We start from the raw sequence: 18,669 nt of genomic DNA on the forward strand, positions 1-18,669 counted from the left end.
ACAAAGTGGGACAGAATGGTTTACGGAGCAGCGAGTGTCAGACTGAGGCAGATTTCTACAGCAAAGTTCTGCAGAACAGTGATTTTATTTCGAATATGTGGATGATTTTTACCCTTTGCGTTTGTTTCGCTGTATTTGTAGCGTCTTTGTTGCTTTTGCTCGATTATAAAATATGTCAATCAAGGTGTTCTGCAGTAGAGGAGCAAGGTTCATATATTCTCAATATTCAGTGTTTTATTGTTCCTAAGTTATATTGTAAATCCCACATTATGTATTTTTATGTACATTCTGTCATATAATTCAGTACAAATGCGTTCATTCCTTTTTTGAGATTGTCTGTTTAGTTTTTCACTGAATAAGATACTCAGAATGTACATGAAAATACACAATGTGGGATGTGTAATATCTATGAACAGTAAAACACTGAATATTGACAATATATTAACTCCTCTACTTCCAGACCACCTCCTTGATTGACGTCTTTTGTAACCGAGCAAGAACAACAAAGATGCAACAAACACAGCCAAAAAAAGGATCATAAACATCCACTTGTTGGATATAATATCACTTTTCTGTAGAACTTTGTTGTAAGAATCTGCCTGCAAGGTCTCAGGCTTGTCGCTGTGTAAACTAGCCCCGCCCACTCTGCCTGTGCCTAGAGCAGAGCTTCCTAGGGTTGCCGTAATAATATGTATGTCACTCAAAAGTGCAGATTCTAACCATTGGAATAATTTCTATAGTTGGAAAATATCCAGCCGACCGCATTGAAATGTTAATTATGTTGTATTTTGCCCAGGTAACTGCCTTTTTTATGTAAGACCTCTGTCACGTGACTTCAAACTTGACGCCTCTTTGGCTGCTTCTGAGACAGGATCAATTGCTTCTGTCTTAATTTACTAGGATTCTTGCTGTTTGAAGCTGTGAATGTTTTTTTTTACACTGAATTTAAAACACATTTTTCTATGAAATTGTCAGTATAATTTAATGTAAAAAAAATTCAGTTCACAAATTTCAAATGTAAAAAATTCAGTAACATAATTCAGTGTAAAAAAAAAACCTTTCGTAATAAAGACACAAATTAACCCCCCAGCAGCCACCGTCGTCTTCATTTTTGCACATTGAATGTTTTGTAGATTGCTGTCCGATATATTAAAGAACACTGCAGGGTCGGATGTTTTTTTTTCCAAATCCGATCTTTTTAGTTGCCGTTCACAGTACTAAGAGATTTCTAAGGTGAACACAATCTGACCCGCATGCAGACATGATGACACTCACACTGCAGTGTTTACTTAAGTAAAAATGGCTTCCACTCTAGTAGGTCTCAGTACTGGTGCGTTTGTGGCAATTTTAAGGATTTACTGCAATCAAAATCAACTTTTTCTGAACCAAATTATTGTGTGTAGAAGATCAAGAAGAAAGAGGACACGTATTTTGTCCTTGGCAGTTTTACGAGATATTTTGCTTCGGTGTCTGCTTGAAGAGCTTGTCTGGGCGTGCAGTCGCAGACAGGAGTGGTTCCTAAAACATTTGACTTTCACCTGTTTTTCTGTTGCGTTTTCAACTGTTCATTTTGTAGCCATCTATTTTGGCGAATAACTATGAGGCTTATCGCTCTGCTCGGATGAATGTGACCTGAGTGCAGGAGTGTTCACATTGAGGAGGCTTCGCATACCGTATTTTAGTTTTTTTCATAGTTTGGCCGGGGGTGCGACTTATACTCAGGAGCGACTTATGTGTGAAATTATTAACACATTACCGTAAAATATCAAATAATATTATTTAGCTCATCCACGTAAGAGACTAGACGTATAGGATTTCATGGGATTTAGCGATTAGGAGTGACAGATTGTTTGGTAAACGTATAGCATGTTCTATATGTTATAGTTATTTGAATGACTTTTACCATATGTCACGTTAACATACCAGGCACGTTCTCAGTTGGTTATTTATGCCTCATATAACGTACACTTGTTCAGCCTGTTGTTCACTATTCTTTATTTATTAGGGACCGAGTCCCTTTGGGACAGAGGACCCTATTGTATTTCTAGCGTTTTATTATTATACCGCCGCCTCTTTGAGCTGTAATTTGACCCCCTTAACATGCTTCAAAACTCACCAAATTGGACACACATCAGGACTGGCGAAAATTGCGATCTAATCAAAAAACCAAACTCCAAAACTCAAAATTACGCTCTAGCGCCCCCTAGGAAGAAAACACAGACAAAACTGCAGCTCACTCCCAGTAGGAATGTCGTAGAGACATGAAACAAAAACCTCTATGTAGACTTAGACCTAGATTTCATACCCCCAGCAAAAATCAACAGGAAGTTTGCAATTCCCCCTTCAAAACAAAAGTTGAGTAAAAACAGTCACCTTTTTTCAAACATTATCTCTGAGCGCGTTTTCCTGCTTTATTATGCATTTTCGGCCGGTGCGACTTATACTCCGAAAAATACGGTGTACATCCCATTTATTTCCACATAGGAAAGATATGAAATGGGTCAGATATAAAAAAAAAGTTGGGAATTAGATTATTCAAAGGGACATTAAAAAGTGCGACACATGGACAAAACAATGGGAATTGTCCTGCAGTGTGAACACGGCCTTAAAGTGCGTTGTTTCCACTCCAGACAATCCCCCGCTTCTTGCTTGTGCCATCACAACTTCCTGTTTGAGGCCGTGCTGTTTCAGTCTTTAGACCCATATAGATCAACACATTTGAAAAGTGTGTGATTGATATTTTCCAAGATCATGATAAGTAGTTTTGTTCTTGTTTCAGTTATGTGACACACTTGATGAAGCGTATCCAGCGCAGTCCTGTCAGAGGTATCTCCATCAAGCTGCAGGAGGAGGAGAGAGAGAGGAGGGACAATTATGTTCCGGAGGTATCAACTTCTCTCTTCTTTTGTTCACGCAAATATATGAATGTCGTATCTGCAGATGTTGTGAGACTTGCAAGTGCACACTGAAATACATCTAAGGATAAAGACTGGAAACTTTTTATTTCATGTTAGATACGTTTAAACATTTCTACTGGATAACATTCAATATTAATCATTTCTGCTCTATGGTCATAGATTTCTGCTCTGGATCAGGAGATGATAGAAGTGGACTCAGACACTAAAGACATGTTGAAGTTGCTGGTAAGTGTCCTGGTCATGAAGATAATCTTCATCCTGTCATTGTTTGTTTGTTTTACTTTGGCTAAATGGTCTTTTTCTCAGGACTTTGGTGGTCTTTCTAAGCTCCAAGTGACTCAACCAATCACTGGCATGAACTTCAAAACCCCCCGAGGACTGTAGACCCTTTACTTCTTGAATAAACTCCTGTCACTCTTTGACGAATACACTTCCTGTACTTCTTTTCAACATCCTTACGGTCACTTCATTAGGTACCGTATTTTTCGGACTACAAGTCGCAGTTTTTCTCATTGTTTGGTGGGGGGTGCGACTTATACTCAGGAGCGACTTATGTGTGAAATTATTAACACATTACCGTAAAATATCAAATATTTAGCTCATTCACGTAAGAGACTAGACGTATAAGATTTCATGGGATTTAGCGATTAGGAGTGACAGATTGTTTGGTAAACGTATAGCATGTTCTATATGTTATAGTTATTTGAATGACTCTTACCATAATATGTTACGTTAACATACCAGGCACGTTCTCAGTTGGTTATTTATGCCTCATATAACGTACACTTATTCAGCCTGTTGTTCACTATTCTTTATTTTAAATTGCCTTTCAAATGTCTATTCTTGGTGTTGGGTTTTATCAAATATATTTCCCCAAAAAATGCGACTTATACTCCAGTGAGACTTATGTTTTTTTTCCCTTCTTTATTATGCATTTTCGGCCGGGGCGACTTATACTCCGAAAGATACAGTACACAAGCCTTAATTACACATGACCCCAACTTGCTTTTCCAGCGTATTCCAAACAATTGAATTTGATAAGCAGTGATCTACAAACAGATTTTGAGTAGATTTGTTCTGTGCACCAAAAAACATTCCAGATTTTAACCTATCATTAAAAACAGTTGCTTAAACTACCAAATGTAAAATCATTTTAAGCACATGTGCAATCATTGATTAAATGTATTGCAACACTTTCTGATTCTGATAGTTTGACACGTTTTCTCAATTGGTTTGGTTCTTCAAAATTCATGTATTTGGTATCGTGTAAACACCACAGTGCAAGTCTAAAATATTTTACATGATTTGTCACTATAGCAATTAAATATCCCTCATGTGCATCTCTATCCTTTGTGATTGCGTGTAAAAATGAAAATACATTTTACAGTAACAGTAGCCTCCAAGGTGTGACATCACACATTGCGCTTACTGCCAGGGAAATTGTAATCATTTTTATTGGCACACAAAGCATACATCATATGTACACAGCACTATAAATATATACAGTACGCTATCCATCCATCCATCTTCAACCGCTTATCCGGAATCGGGTCGCGGGGACAGCAGCTCCAGCAGAGACCCCCAGACTTCCCTCTCCAGAGCAACATTTGCGACTTCCTCCTGGGGAATCCCGAAGCGTTCCCAGGCCAGAGAGGAGATGTAATCCCCCCATCTGGTCCTTGGCCTGCCGCGGGGCCTCCTCCCAGTGGGACGTGCAACGAGGACCTCCCTAGGGAGACGCTCGTGAGGCATCCGCACGAGATGCCCGAACCACCTAAGCTGGCTCCTTTCCAAGCGAAGGAGCAGCGGCTCTACTCCGAGTCTCTCTCGGGTGACTGCACTTCTCACCCTATCTCTAAGGGAGATGCCAGCCACCCTTCTGAGGAAACTCATTTCGGCCGCTTGTTTCCGCGATCTTATTCTTTCGGTCATTACCCACACTTCATGACCATAGGTGAGAGTAGGAATGTAGATAGCTCGGTAGACCGAGAGCTTTGCCTTCTGGCTCAGCTCCCGTTTCGTCACAACAGTGCGGCAGAGAGACTGCAATACTGCCCCAGCTGCTCCGATTCTCCGGCTGATTTCCTTCTCCATCTTTCCCTCACTCGTGAACAAGACCCCGAGATACTTAAACTCCTCCACCTGGGACAGAGTCCTGTCCCCTACCCGGACTGTACAAACCATCGGTTTCCTGCTGAGAACCATGGCCTCAGATTTGGAGATGCTGATCCTCATTCCAGCCGCTGAACACTCGGCTGCGAACCGATCCAGTGAGAGCTGAAGGTCACGAACCGAAGGTGCCATCAGGACCACATCATCTGCAAACAGCAGTGACGCAACCTTTAGCCCCCCGAGACGTATACCCTCTCCGCCATGGCCACGACTCCGCCTAGAAATCCTGTCCATGAAAATCACAAACAGGATAGGTGACAGAGCGCAGCCCTGGCGGAGACCAACCCCCACTGGAAACGGATCCGACTTACATCCAAGCACCCGGACACAACTCTCGCTTTGGTTGTACAGAGATTGGATGGCCCTCAACAGGGTTCCCCTCACTCCGTACTCCCTCAGCACCTCCCACAAGATCTCCCGAGGGACGCGGTCATACGCCTTCTCCAAATCCACAAAACACATGTAGACTGGATAGGCATACTCCCAGGCCCTCTCCAGGATTCCCGCAAGCGTAAAGAGTTGGTCAGTTGTTCCACGACCAGGACGGAATCCACATTGCTCCTCTTGAATCTGAGGTTCGACTATCGGCCGGACCCTCCTTTCCAGTACCTTGGCGTAAACTTTCCCAGGGAGGCTGAGTAGTGTGATACCCCTGTAATTAGCACACACCCTCTGGTCCCCCTTTTTGAAAAGGGGAACCACCACCCCAGTCTGCCACTCCCTCGGCACTGTCCCAGACTTCCACGCAATGTTGAAAAGGCGTATCAACCAAGACAGCCCATCAACACCCAGAGCCTTCAGCATTTCTGGACGGATCTCGTCAACCCCCGGAGCTTTGCCACTGTGGAGTTGTCTAACTACCTCAGTGACTTCACTCCGAGAGATCGACGTCGATCCCCCATCATCCTCAGGCCCTGCTCCTATCAGGGAGGGTGTGTCTGATGTATTTGGGTTCAGGAGTTCCTCAAAGTGCTCTTTCCAACGCCCCACGACTTCCTCACTTGAAGTCAGCAAAGTCCCATCCTTGCCGTACACAGCTTGGATGGTTCCCTGCTTCCCCCTCCTGAGGTGCCGTATGGTCTTCCAGAACAGCTTTGGTGCCGCCCGATAGTCCTTCTCCATGGATTCCCCGAACTGCTCCCACACCCTCTGCTTAGCCTCGTCCACAGCCACGGCCGCTGCCCTTCGGGCCCGTCGGTACCTTGCAACTGCCTCCGGAGTCCCCTGGGATAACATACCCCGGTAGGACTCCTTCTTCAGTCGGACGGCTTCCCTGACCACCACTGTCCACCAGGGTGTTCGAGGGTTACCGCCCCTTGAGGCACCTAAGACCTTCTGGCCACAGCTCGCATCTGCAGCTTTAGCAATAGAGGCTTTGAACATTGCCCATTCCTGTTCAATGTCCCCAACCTCCACAGGGATGGCAGAGAAGTCCCGCCGGAGGTGGGAGTTGAAGTCCTTCCGGACAGAGGACTCCTCCAAACGTTCCCAGTTCACCCGCACTACACGCTTGGGTTTGCCAGGTCTGTCCAGAGGTTTCCCCCGCCATCTAACCCAACTCACCACCAGATGGTGATCAGTTGACAGTTCAGCCCCTCTCTTCACCCGAGTGTCCAAGACATACGGCCTCAGATCAGCTGATACGATTACAAAATCGATCATTGATCTTTGGCCTAGGGTGCTCTGGTACCAGGTACACCTATGAGCATCCTTATGCTTGAACATGGTGTTTGTTATCGCAAGTCCGTGACTAGCACAGAAGTCCAATAACAATCCACCACTCAGGTTCAGATCAGGGAGACCGTTCCTCCCAATCACGCCAGTCCAAGTATCACTGTCATTGCCCACGTGCGCGTTGAAGTCCCCCAGCAAGACTATGGAATCCCCTGCCGGCGCCCCATACAGGACCCCATGCAAGGTATCCAAGAAGGCTGAATACTCTGAACTCCTGTTTGGTGCGTATGCACAAACAACAGTCAGAGTTTTCCCCCCTCCAACCCTAAGGCGAAGGGAGGCGACCCTCTTGTCCACTGGGGTGAACTCCAACGTACAGGCACTCAGCCGGGGACTCGTGAGTATCCCCACACCCGCCTGTGCCCTCACACCCTGAGCAACTCCAGAAGTGAACAAGGTCCATCCCTTGTCCAGGAGTGTGGTTTCAGAGCCCTTGCTATGCGTAGAGGTAAGCCCCACCAGATCCAACCGGTAGCGCTCCACCTCTCGCACCAGCTCAGGCTCCTTCCCCACCAGCGTAGAGACGTTCCACGTCCCGAAAGTCAGTCTCTGCTGCCCCGAATTGGTCCGTCCGGAACCTCCACTTTCACCGCCATCCACTTGGCAGCGCACCCGACCCCACTGGTTCCGACCGCGGGTGGTGGGCCCACGTGGCAGAGAAGATGGTGTGTCCACGTAGCTTCTTCGGGCTGTGCCCGGCCGGGCTCCGTGGCAAGCCCGGCCACCAGGCGCTCGCTGACGAGCCCTACCTCCGGGCCTAGCTCCGGAGGAGGGCCCCGGGCTTCCTCCGGGCCGGGTAACGCATCCTCTTTTAGGGTAGTTCATGGGGGGTATCGTAACCCTGATGGGGGGGGCATTCGGGTGCTACACCTTGCCCAAGGGTGACCCGGAACTATGTAAGGCAGGGGCGTTCAACTCCCTGAGGCTTAATACAAGCCCACATACCGTACAGTACGCTAATGTAAACAAAACAAATAACCTGCAGTGCTGTAAATACAACTCTACTTGTTCAGTAACCAGAAATGTTACTAAAAAGTTGACATTGAGTCAAATATTCATGGAAGTTATGTTTTTGACTAATATTACATACTACTATGTGGTAACTTGACTGCTAGACTATCTGTTTAGATCGACCTTAACTATTCACTTGGATTATTGTGCTTTAAAAAGATGCTTTGTGACGTGCTTTCAAGCATTTGATGACAATTCTGTTGGGAACAAGTGGTTTAAAAGGTCTACTTTTAAGCCAATTAAATACTTAAAATACCTTAAGGTTTTAAGAAATGTTGAGCAATTTGGGAAATTGACAAGTTGGTCAAAAGATTGTTGCAACAGTGTTACTAAAATGTTTTACTACAGCATATGGTCCTGAGCAACAAAACATCTGATATTTGTCTTCAGAAAAATGACATCTGATTTCAGATCAACATTTACAATTAAATCCAAGTTAAATTACATATTTTCCAGACTATAGAGCGCACCGGTTAATAAGACATACACTACACTTTAGGGGAAAATATATTTTTCCATATATTAGCCACACCAAACTATAAGCCGGATATATACATTGTGAAATTAATTTAGATTCTGTAAAAAAAAAAAAAAATTTTCTTTCAAACCTTTTTCAAACAGTGTCTAACATGGCTGATCAAATAAAACAAAAGTCATGGACCCACAAGCTAGCTCTCCAATCACTAAACAGACTCAATAACTCCACAGTGACACTTTGGTGAATCTGAGAAATTTGTGACACTGAAAAGAATGCCAAATATGGAAAAAACATGTGCATATTAGCTAATGCTAACGACCCTCGCTGGATTCCATCATGATTGCATGTACAAATATGCATGACAACACTCCTACATACATCACACATGGGATAGTTTAGTATGAGCAGTTTGTTATATTGTAAAACTTGGATGTTGCAAATGAAGGATCTGTACAAGTAGAATTGCTATGAACAGCACTACCTCCAGTTGAAAGCATGGAATGGAAGGACACTGCAGCACCTGCAGTAAGCGCACTCATCCAAAAGATGGCACTATAGCAAACGCCTCAGTGTATTTGCTTGGCTTTTTTTTTTTACAAAATTAGCCACGCTGTCTTATAGGCCACAGGGTTCAAAGTGTAGGAAAAAAGTAGCGGCTTGCAGTTTGGAATTTACAACACAAAATTGGCCCTAGTGTGTGAATGTGAGTGTGAATGTTGTCTGTCTATCTGTGTTGGCCCTGTGATGAGGTGGCGACTTGTCCAGGGTGTACCCTGCCTCCCGCCCGAATGCAGCCGAGATAGGCTCCAGCAACCCCCGTGACCCCAAAAGGGACAAGCGGTAGAAAATGTAATTTTAATATATTTAATTCACAATAACTGTTGTAACATTATGAATGCTGGTATATTTTATAAGTGTGTTACCACCATTAAGTTTTGGGTGTAATTTGCAGACAAAAAAAACTAAAACCTCTTAAGGCCCAAGCTTTTTGTTTACATGCTTTTATTTATCTTTGCCATTTGGGCTTATTGGACCCTAATTAGAATAAAACTAAGAATCATCTTTTTATATGATGTACTTAGTCCATAAGTACACACAAATGTGTACTTCATGTGTAGTGACATGCTAATTTTTATTTTTACACTTATTTTCCAAATTCCATTGTATGTTATACTCTTCTGACACCACCAGATGGCAGTAGAAGTGTCCACATAAGCGGCCATAAGACCCCAATTCAGTAGTGTACACAAGTTTGTAAATAAGAGCTAAAAAGGTACTGTCCACGCATGTGGCCACTAAGCCTTTAGAGGTTTTTAAGGGAGATTGGGGTGAGCAATACTGGGAATTTTGGTATCAATCCAATATGAAGTAAATACAGGGCTAGTATCTTGCCTCAAAATAGATTTATAGAGTTCTTTGTAACAAACGCACCCAAGTTCCCCGGGTGTCTTTGCCACTACGCAATTAAGGAGTCACGGGTGGGACCTGATATTCAGCTGGGAATGATTAATATATTAAATAAACACAAGACATGTATAACTATCAGCCACAAAACGATCAGGCTTATATTTAATATGCCACAAATTAATCCCGCATAGCAAACAACTCCCCCCTCCCGTCCATATAACCCGCCAATATAAATCAAACACCTACACCACACACTAAATCCCACAGCCCAAAGTTCATACAACTCATATATTTCCCCAAAGTCCCAAAAGTTACGTACGTGACATGCACGTAGCGTGACATGCACGTACGGGCAAGCGATGGATGTTTGAAAGCCGCAGCAGTGTACTCACGGTACCGAGACTGCGCATCCAACTCAAAGTCCTCCTGGAAAGAGTCCCTGTTCTCCCGGTTCTCCACAGGCCAATGGAAAGCACACCAAAAAAGTCAAAAGGCAGATTATTCCAAGAAGTGGCTCCGTGGCAAAAACCGCTGCGTCTGACAGGTGCTCCAGGTGGTTAGTGACGTCACTTTCCGCTTCCGCCCGGTCTGATAGAACCGGATGCCTTTTATATCCCCACATATTATTTACGTACATATTTAATATTAACAAGATTATTAAATACGCCTGTAACAGTTTATAATAAGTAAATGGATGACAATAAGTATATATATATCTTTATTTTCCCAGCTGAGCACAAGTTTGTGACTGGCAATTTATTATATATATATATATATCGATGGACCCCTATGGCCATTACATTCCCCCCCCCCCAGCCAGCGGCTTATGGGGACCATAATAGGGTTTCATGTTTACCACATTAATAGTATCCACCTTACACTTATCAGTCAACCAACGAATACTGTAATTTACAGGACCCAACTTCTTCTCTACCCGCACAGGACCTAACCATCTGGGTGCTAGTTTGGCAGAGAATTTACTTGAAGCTTTGGAAAGTGGGTGCGCCCTAATCCAGACCAGATCCCCAACTACAAAGTGTACATCTTTGTGTCGTGCATTATAATATCTGGCTTGTCGAGCTTTGGACGCGCCTACATGTCTCTCCACTTCCTCCTTTAGGTGTGTGTGTGTAAGTATGGTGTGATATGCAGATGTGTGTGGTGGTGGAGCTTTGTGCACCAGTCGTTCCAGGGGTCCCATCAGATTCCGCCCGAGAGTCAACCTGGCAGGGGTTGAACCAGTCGTCTCATGGACAGCGGTGTTAAGGGCAAACCGGAATTCAGGCAGCCACTTATCCCAGTCTTGATGATGGTTCCCTACGAAGGCGGCAATCATAGTCTTGAGGGTGCGATTGACTCGTTCTGTCATGTTGGTTTGGGGGTGGTAAGCTGTGGTTAGTTTATGGGTTACCCCCCAGGATTCGCACAGACGGGACATCAGTTGGCTTGTGAACTGTGGCCCTCGGTCAGACACAAGATATGTGGGAACTCCCCAGCGAGTGAAAATGTCATTTTTGAGAATTTGGCAGACCTTGGGAGTTTTGGCGTCTTTCAGGGCAAAAAGCTCTACCCACTTGGAGTAGTAGTCCACCACCACCATCAGCACAGAGTTCCGGTCCTTACTGAGGGGAAAAGGTCCCATGAAGTCCACCCCCAGCATCTCTCCTGGGGCGTTGACAGTAGAGGACTGGAGTTGTCCAGCTGGCTTGTCGTTGGGGTTTTTGTATTGTTGACAAGTCCTGCATGCTTGGACGTGACTCCAGACGTCTTTCCTTACTGTCGGCCACCAAGCTACTTCCAGAATCTTCAAGAGCGTCTTCATTCTCCCCAGATGTCCTCCGAATGGACTGTCATGAAAGTAGGCCAGGAACTGCGGCACCAGAGACAATGGCACTACCAGCTGATAATTGAAGCCGCCATACTTAGATGGTACTCCCCGGTACCACACCCCTTGCTGAAGTTGATAGTGGATCCGGCCAGGTGTAGGTTGGTCACCAGAAGGTCCACATTCCAGACATGTTGTATCAGTTTTTTGAGCCTCAGAAAGATCTTGCAGTGTGCTGGGGAGATCTGACCAGTAGGTTTTCGGAACAACAAGGCAAATCTTCCCTTCTGGTGATTGGGGTGCCCGTGACAATGCATCCGGTACCACATTGCAGCAGCCCTTCTTGTAATGGACTCTGAATGTGAATCCCTGTAGTCTCAGCGTCCATCGTGTAAGTCGGGACGAAGTCTTAGGGCAGTTGAATGCCCAGGCAAGAGCACTGTGGTCCGTGAAGACATCAAAAGTTGTTCCCTCGAGGAAATGTCTCCACTTCTCAACTGCCCACACCACAGCCAAGCACTCTTTTTCGGCAGTGGAGTAGCGGACTTCAGCTCCTTGGAGCGCTCTGGAGGCAAAGGCAATTGGCCGTTCTTCACCTTCAAGGCGTTGCATCAGGACCGCGCCAAGGCCCAAGTCACTGGCATCACAGTGAACCTGGAAACTGATTTGTGGATGGGGCTGAGCAAGCACTGGTGGAGACTGTAAAAGGGATTTGAGGTGGTCAAAGGCCTCCTGGCAGGTAGGACTCCACTCCCAAGGAACATCCTTCTTCTTTAGTTGGTTTAGAGGAGACGAAATGTCGGCCAGCCTGGGGATGAACTTGTGGTACCAGCCGACCATGCCAAGAAACCTCTGAAGACTCTTCAGGTCTGTGGGAGGGGGGTATGCAGTTATTGCTGATATTTTTTCCGGATCTACTTCCACTCCTTTGCCTGATATTAGGTGTCCAAGGAAGGTGAGCTGATTTTGAAGCAGGTGGCATTTCTTGATGTTGAGAGTAAGGTTTGCTTGTTGTAATTTTGCAAACACCACTTCAAGGTCAAGCAGGTGTTGTTCTTCTGTTTGTGAAAACACAATGATGTCATCAATGTACACGAAACAGATCCTTCCCCTAAGCTCACCCAGAACTGTCTCCATTAAACGCTGGAAGGTCGCCCCAGCATTGCGCAGTCCAAATGGCATGACTTTATATTGATATAGGCCCAGATGTGTGATCATGGCAGTCTTTGGCTTGCTATCCTCATCCATGGCAACCTGCCAGTAGCCACTCTGCAGGTCAAGGGAGCTGAAATATTTTGCACCTTGCAATGACTCCAGGATCTCATGTATGAGGGGCATGGGATAGGCGTCATGCTGGGTTTTGGCGTTCAAGCCCCTGTAGTCCACACAGAATCGGGGTGTTCCATCCTTCCTGGGTGTCAGAACAACAGGAGAGGCCCACGGAGATGTTGATGGCTCTATCACTCCAGTGCTGATAATTTTTTTGATTTGTTCCTCGATTATTTCTTGTTTTTGACTGGACACTCTGTAAGCCCGCTTCCTCACAGGCATCTCATCCATGGTGGTGATTTGATGTTTAATTACCCTGGTGGCCCCAGTAGTCTCAGTCCACACAGTTGGCCACTTCTGCAGCAGTGGTCGCACCACCTCAGGTTGGGATTCGAGGAGGGGGATGGCAGACTGATTAACTTGGGGTTCTTCATTTATGGCCATGTAAAAATTAATGGAGGAACCTGGGTGAGTCCAGCGAAGCATTTCTCTGCCTTTGGGGAGAAATTTGAATTCTCTCCCTCCGGGCATGACATACCTCTTGAGATGAGGTTTGAGTACCATTTGTGATGTGGTCATGAAGTCGAGACCTAACAACAAGGGCATACATAAGTGGCCATCAGCCATCACATGAATCTGTAGGGTGCTATGACAGTCATGCAGATTGAGGAGCAGGGTGGCTTTTCCAACTGCTTGGTTTATTTGTCCATTTGCCATGACAAACTTTGGAATGCCGCTTGGCTCCAGAACCTCGCCGCACTTCCTCACAGCCTTCCACAGCGTATGACTCATTAGTGAGTACGTGCATCCGGAGTCCAGGACTCCATCTCCCTTAGAGCCGCGCATGTTAATAGGGACCACCAGGAGGGATTGTTCGCCCATAGCAGCGGCAAGGTCGGCCCCACTTCGACTCGGCCCATGCTCCATCTTCTTGCCAGATCTTTTTGGAGGGTTGCTTTGTTGGACACGACTCCAATAGTCTTTACTATTTGTCCAATCTCGTTCAATCAGGGAGCCCACCTTGACCAGCTGTTCTACCGTTGTCACAATTCCACGTAGACCACTGGCCAACCTGGGATTGCAGGCACCGAGTATGCGGCGCACGATCTCGGCTTCCTCCATGTCATGTCTCCACTTCAGGCAGAGGGCACGATAATCATATGCGAAATCTCGCAAGCACTGATTAGGAGTTTGAAGAATGGAGTGGAGCTGCATCTCAATCTCGGATTGGTAGTCAGTTGGCAAAAAGGCTTCCAGGAAAGACTGCCTAAATGTAGACCAGCTGGTTATGGTACTGCGGGCTGCCGACCACCAACTCCTGGCAGGACCTTTTAAGACAGCATTGAGTGTTCCCACCAGCTCAGCATCGCTCAGAGGGCGGAGTGCTAAAAAGTTTTCACACTGTTCGATGAAATCGGTGACATCGGCTGAGCCTCTGGACTCTCCAAACTGGGGAAATTCCATCCTGATGGGTGGTCTGGCGGTGACAGCAGGTGTAATGGCGGTGACAGCAGGTGCAGTGGTGGTGACAGCAGGTGCAGTGGTGGTGACAGCAGGTGCAGTGGTGGTGACAGCAGGTGCAGTGGTGGTGACAGCAGGTGCGATGGTGGTGACAGCAGGTGCGATGGTGGTGACAGCAAGTGCGATGGTGGTGACAGCAGGTGCGATGGTGGTGACAGCAGGTGCGATGGTGACAGCAGGTGTAATAGGGAAGGTGATGTCTCTGACAGGCGGGTGGTGGCGGACTGGTATGGCGGCTGCAGGAGTGGAGAAGCTAGCTGGTCGCCAAAACCTTCGGGTTTTAGCAAGGGTATTTTTCAATTCCTCTCCCCACCTTTCATCTCTTCGACGCAGACATGCTGCGACAGCTTGGTCGAAGTTCTGCACTTTCGTGTCCACATACGCTTTCATCCCTGCCGCCATGGCCTCCATCGCTGCCCTAAGTCCATCCTCCCGGTTAAGGGTGCTGTCGACCGCTTCTGTGAGTCGGTTCTCCAGAATGTCCACTCGTTGTTGCAGCGTTAGAAGTTGCTCCAGGACAGCTTCTGGTTCCACCCCATCCTCTTCCTCTGCTGCCGCCTCCTGTCTGGACTGTTCTAAATACATAGAGTCCAGCAAGTTAGTCAGCTCAGCAACACCATTTGGATTGGGCCTACTGGTGACATGGCGGAAAGGGTCAAGGGGCGGAGTTGAGTCCTGGGCTGCATCAGCAAAGTCCTGTCTGTCATCTTCCTCCATTAGGGAGTGGCTGCTGGTTGACATTGCTCCAATTAACCTAATTATGTGTAAGTATTTATTAACTGTCGTATATGTAAGTGTCTATGTGTGTAAATGTATAAAAAAAAATGGTATGTATTTATGTACCAGAAAATAGATGTGTGTGTATATATATAGATGTATCACAATGTAGAAAAAATGGTGACAGTAGGAGTGTGTGTCACACTGCTGACTATTTAGGAAAAAAGTGAACCCAATATACATTTATATTTAACAAGACAAATAATGGTTATGTACTACTTATTCCCCTTAACGTGTTTCGCAAAAAAACAACGAAAATATGAGCCGCTGATATCAATGATACACTAAGCCCCACTCCCCCGTACGGGCCACCACTCTGTAACAAACGCACCCAAGTTCCCCGGGTGTCTTTGCCACTACGCAATTAAGGAGTCACGGGTGGGACCTGATATTCAGCTGGGAATGATTAATATATTAAATAAACACAAGACATGTATAACTATCAGCCACAAAACGATCAGGCTTATATTTAATATGCCACAAATTAATCCCGCATAGCAAACAACTCCCCCCTCCCGTCCATATAACCCGCCAATATAAATCAAACACCTACACCACACACTAAATCCCACAGCCCAAAGTTCATACAACTCATATATTTCCCCAAAGTCCCAAAAGTTACGTACGTGACATGCACGTAGCGTGACATGCACGTACGGGCAAGCGATGGATGTTTGAAAGCCGCAGCAGTGTACTCACGGTACCGAGACTGCGCATCCAACTCAAAGTCCTCCTGGAAAGAGTCCCTGTTCTCCCGGTTCTCCACAGGCCAATGGAAAGCACACCAAAAAAGTCAAAAGGCAGATTATTCCAAGAAGTGGCTCCGTGGCAAAAACCGCTGCGTCTGACAGGTGCTCCAGGTGGTTAGTGACGTCACTTTCCGCTTCCGCCCGGTCTGATAGAACCGGATGCCTTTTATATCCCCACATATTATTTACGTACATATTTAATATTAACAAGATTATTAAATACGCCTGTAACAGTTTATAATAAGTAAATGGATGACAATAAGTATATATATATCTTTATTTTCCCAGCTGAGCACAAGTTTGTGACTGGCAATTTATTATATATATATATATATCGATGGACCCCTATGGCCATTACATCTTAACACTCAAAAGAAACTGACAACCCAAATGTTACCGAATCACTTTAAAAATTTGCTGTTGAGAACACAATTCTAATAAGATTTGTTTCGATTTAAAAAATGTATATTAAGATGTAAATGCTAAAATAACATTACACACATGTAATTGTAAAACAAAAAAAACAGCGTGTGCAGCAAAGAGAAAGGTATGCTTATTGCACTGATAGGTCACAAACTGAGGAAAATAAAGTAATTTTTCTAGACATTGTATTGGTATCAGTTCGATACCAATACCCAGCTGGGTATCGCAACACCCAGTTTGAAGAGCTAAAGACTGTAGTCTCCAGTCAGTGAATGTTTTCTTAAACAACCTTGCACATAACTTTGCTCACTTTTTCAGCCCGTTTGCAGTAAATCCTAAATACTTAGTCCAGGGGGTACCCAAACTACAGCCCGTGGGCCAGATGCAGCCCACCAGCATCCAAAATCCTGCCCGCGGAGAGTCAAAAAAAAAAAAGAATTTAGTAAAAAATGTTTCTAGTTCAAAAGTCTTTATTCTAATTAGGGTCCAATAAGCCCAAATAGCAAAGAGACATAACAAACGCATGTAAACAAACAGCTTAGGCCTCAACAGGTTAAGATGTAAATGCTAAAACATTACACACATGTACAAACCCCGTTTCCATACGAGTTGGGAAATTGTGTTAGATGTAAATATAAACTGAATATAATTATTTGCAAATCATTTACAACCCATATTCAGTTGAATATGCTACAAAGACAACATATTTGATGTTCAAACTGATAAACATTTTGAATTTTTTGCAAATAATCATTAACTTTAGAATTTGATGCCAGCAACACGTGACAAAGAAGTTGGGAAAGGTGGCAATAGATACTGATAAAGTTGAGGAATGCTCATCAAACACTTATTTGGAACATCCCACAGGTGAACAGGCAAAATGGGAACAGGTGGGTGCCATGATTGGGTATAAAAGTAGATTCCATGAAATGCTCAGTCATTCACAAACAAGGATGGGGCGAGGGTCACCACTTTGTCAACAAATGCGTGAGCAAATTGTTGAACAGTTTAAGAAAAACCTCTCAACCAGCTATTGCAAGGAATTTAGGGATTTCACCATCTACGCTATGTAATATCAAAGGGTTCAGAGAATCTGGAGAAATCACTGCACGTAAGCAGCTAAGCCCGTGACCTTTGATCCCTCAGGCTGTACTGCATCAACAAGCGACAGTGTGTAAAGGATATCACCACATGGGCTCAGGAACACTTCAGAAACCCACTGTCAGTAACTACAGTTGGTCGCTACATCTGTAAGTGCAAGTTAAAACTCTCCTAAGCAAGGCAAAAACCGTCTATCAACACCCAGAAGCGCCGTCAGCTTCGCTGGGCCTGAGCTCATCTAAGATGGACTGATGCAAAGTGGAAAAGTGTTCTGTGGTCTGACGAGTCCACATTTCAAATTGTTTTTGAAAACTGTGGACGTCGTGTCCTCCGGACCAAAGAGGAAAAGAACCATCCGGATTGTTATAGGCACAAAGTTGAAAAGCCAGCATCTGTGATGGTATGGGGGTGTATTAGTGCCCAAGACATGGGTAACTTACACATATGTGAAGGCGCCATTAATACTGAAAGGTACATACAGCTTTTGGAGCAACATATGTTGCCATCCAAGCAACGTTACCATGGACGCCCCTGCTTATTTCAGCAAGACCATGCCAAGCCACGTGTTACATCAATGTGGCTTCATAGTAAAAGAGTGCGGGTACTACACTGGCCTGCCTGTAGTACAGACCTGTCTCCCATTGAAAATGTGTGGCGCATTATGAAGCCTAAAATACCACAACGGAGGCTGTTGAACAACTTAAGCTGTACATCAAGCAAGAATGGGAAAGAATTTCATCTGAGAAGCTTAAAAAATGTCTCCTCAGTTCCCAAACGTTCACTGAGGAAAGGCCATGTAACACAGTGGTGAACATGCCCTTTCCCCAACTACTTTGGCACGTGTTGCAGCCATCAAATTCTAAGTTAATTTGCAAAAAAAAATAAAGTTTATGAGTTTGATCATCAAATATCTTGTCTTTGTAATGCATTCAATTGAATATGGGTTGAAAAGGATTTGCAAATCATTGTATTCCGTTTATATTTACATCTAACACAACTTCCCAACTCGTATGGAAACGGGGTTTGTAATTGTAAAAAAAAAACAAGATGTGTGCAGCAAAGATAAAGGTGTGCTATTTGCCCTGATAGGTCAAACTGAGGAAAATAAAGTATTTTTTTCTAGACATATTGGTATCAGTTCGATTCCAATACCCATCTGGGTATCACAACACCCAGTTTGAAGAGCTAAAGACTGTAGTCTCCAGTCAGTGAATGTTTTGTTAAACAACCTCGCACAAAACTTGGCTCACTTTTTCAGCCCTTTTGCAGTAGATCCTAAATACT

The 18,669-nt window shown here is 44.9% G+C and overlaps 1 protein-coding gene across 1 annotated transcript in view; it reads left to right on the top strand.

Moving 5' to 3' along the window:
- LOC133639253 (small ribosomal subunit protein eS17-like) overlaps window positions 1–3,340 on the top strand; it is a 14,670-nt gene extending 11,330 nt beyond the window's left edge. Inside the window, exons 3-5 of the mRNA XM_062032438.1 lie at window positions 2,780–2,885; window positions 3,078–3,143; window positions 3,225–3,340. Of these exons, the coding sequence (XP_061888422.1) occupies window positions 2,780–2,885; window positions 3,078–3,143; window positions 3,225–3,302 (250 nt within the window). The 3' untranslated portion in view covers window positions 3,303–3,340. The remainder of the gene's footprint in view (window positions 1–2,779; window positions 2,886–3,077; window positions 3,144–3,224) is intronic.
- The last annotated feature ends 15,329 nt before the right edge of the window (window positions 3,341–18,669 follow it).

Source organism: Entelurus aequoreus, linkage group LG02 (assembly GCF_033978785.1).
Source record: "Entelurus aequoreus isolate RoL-2023_Sb linkage group LG02, RoL_Eaeq_v1.1, whole genome shotgun sequence".
In the NCBI taxonomy this organism is placed as follows: Eukaryota; Metazoa; Chordata; class Actinopteri; order Syngnathiformes; family Syngnathidae; genus Entelurus; species Entelurus aequoreus.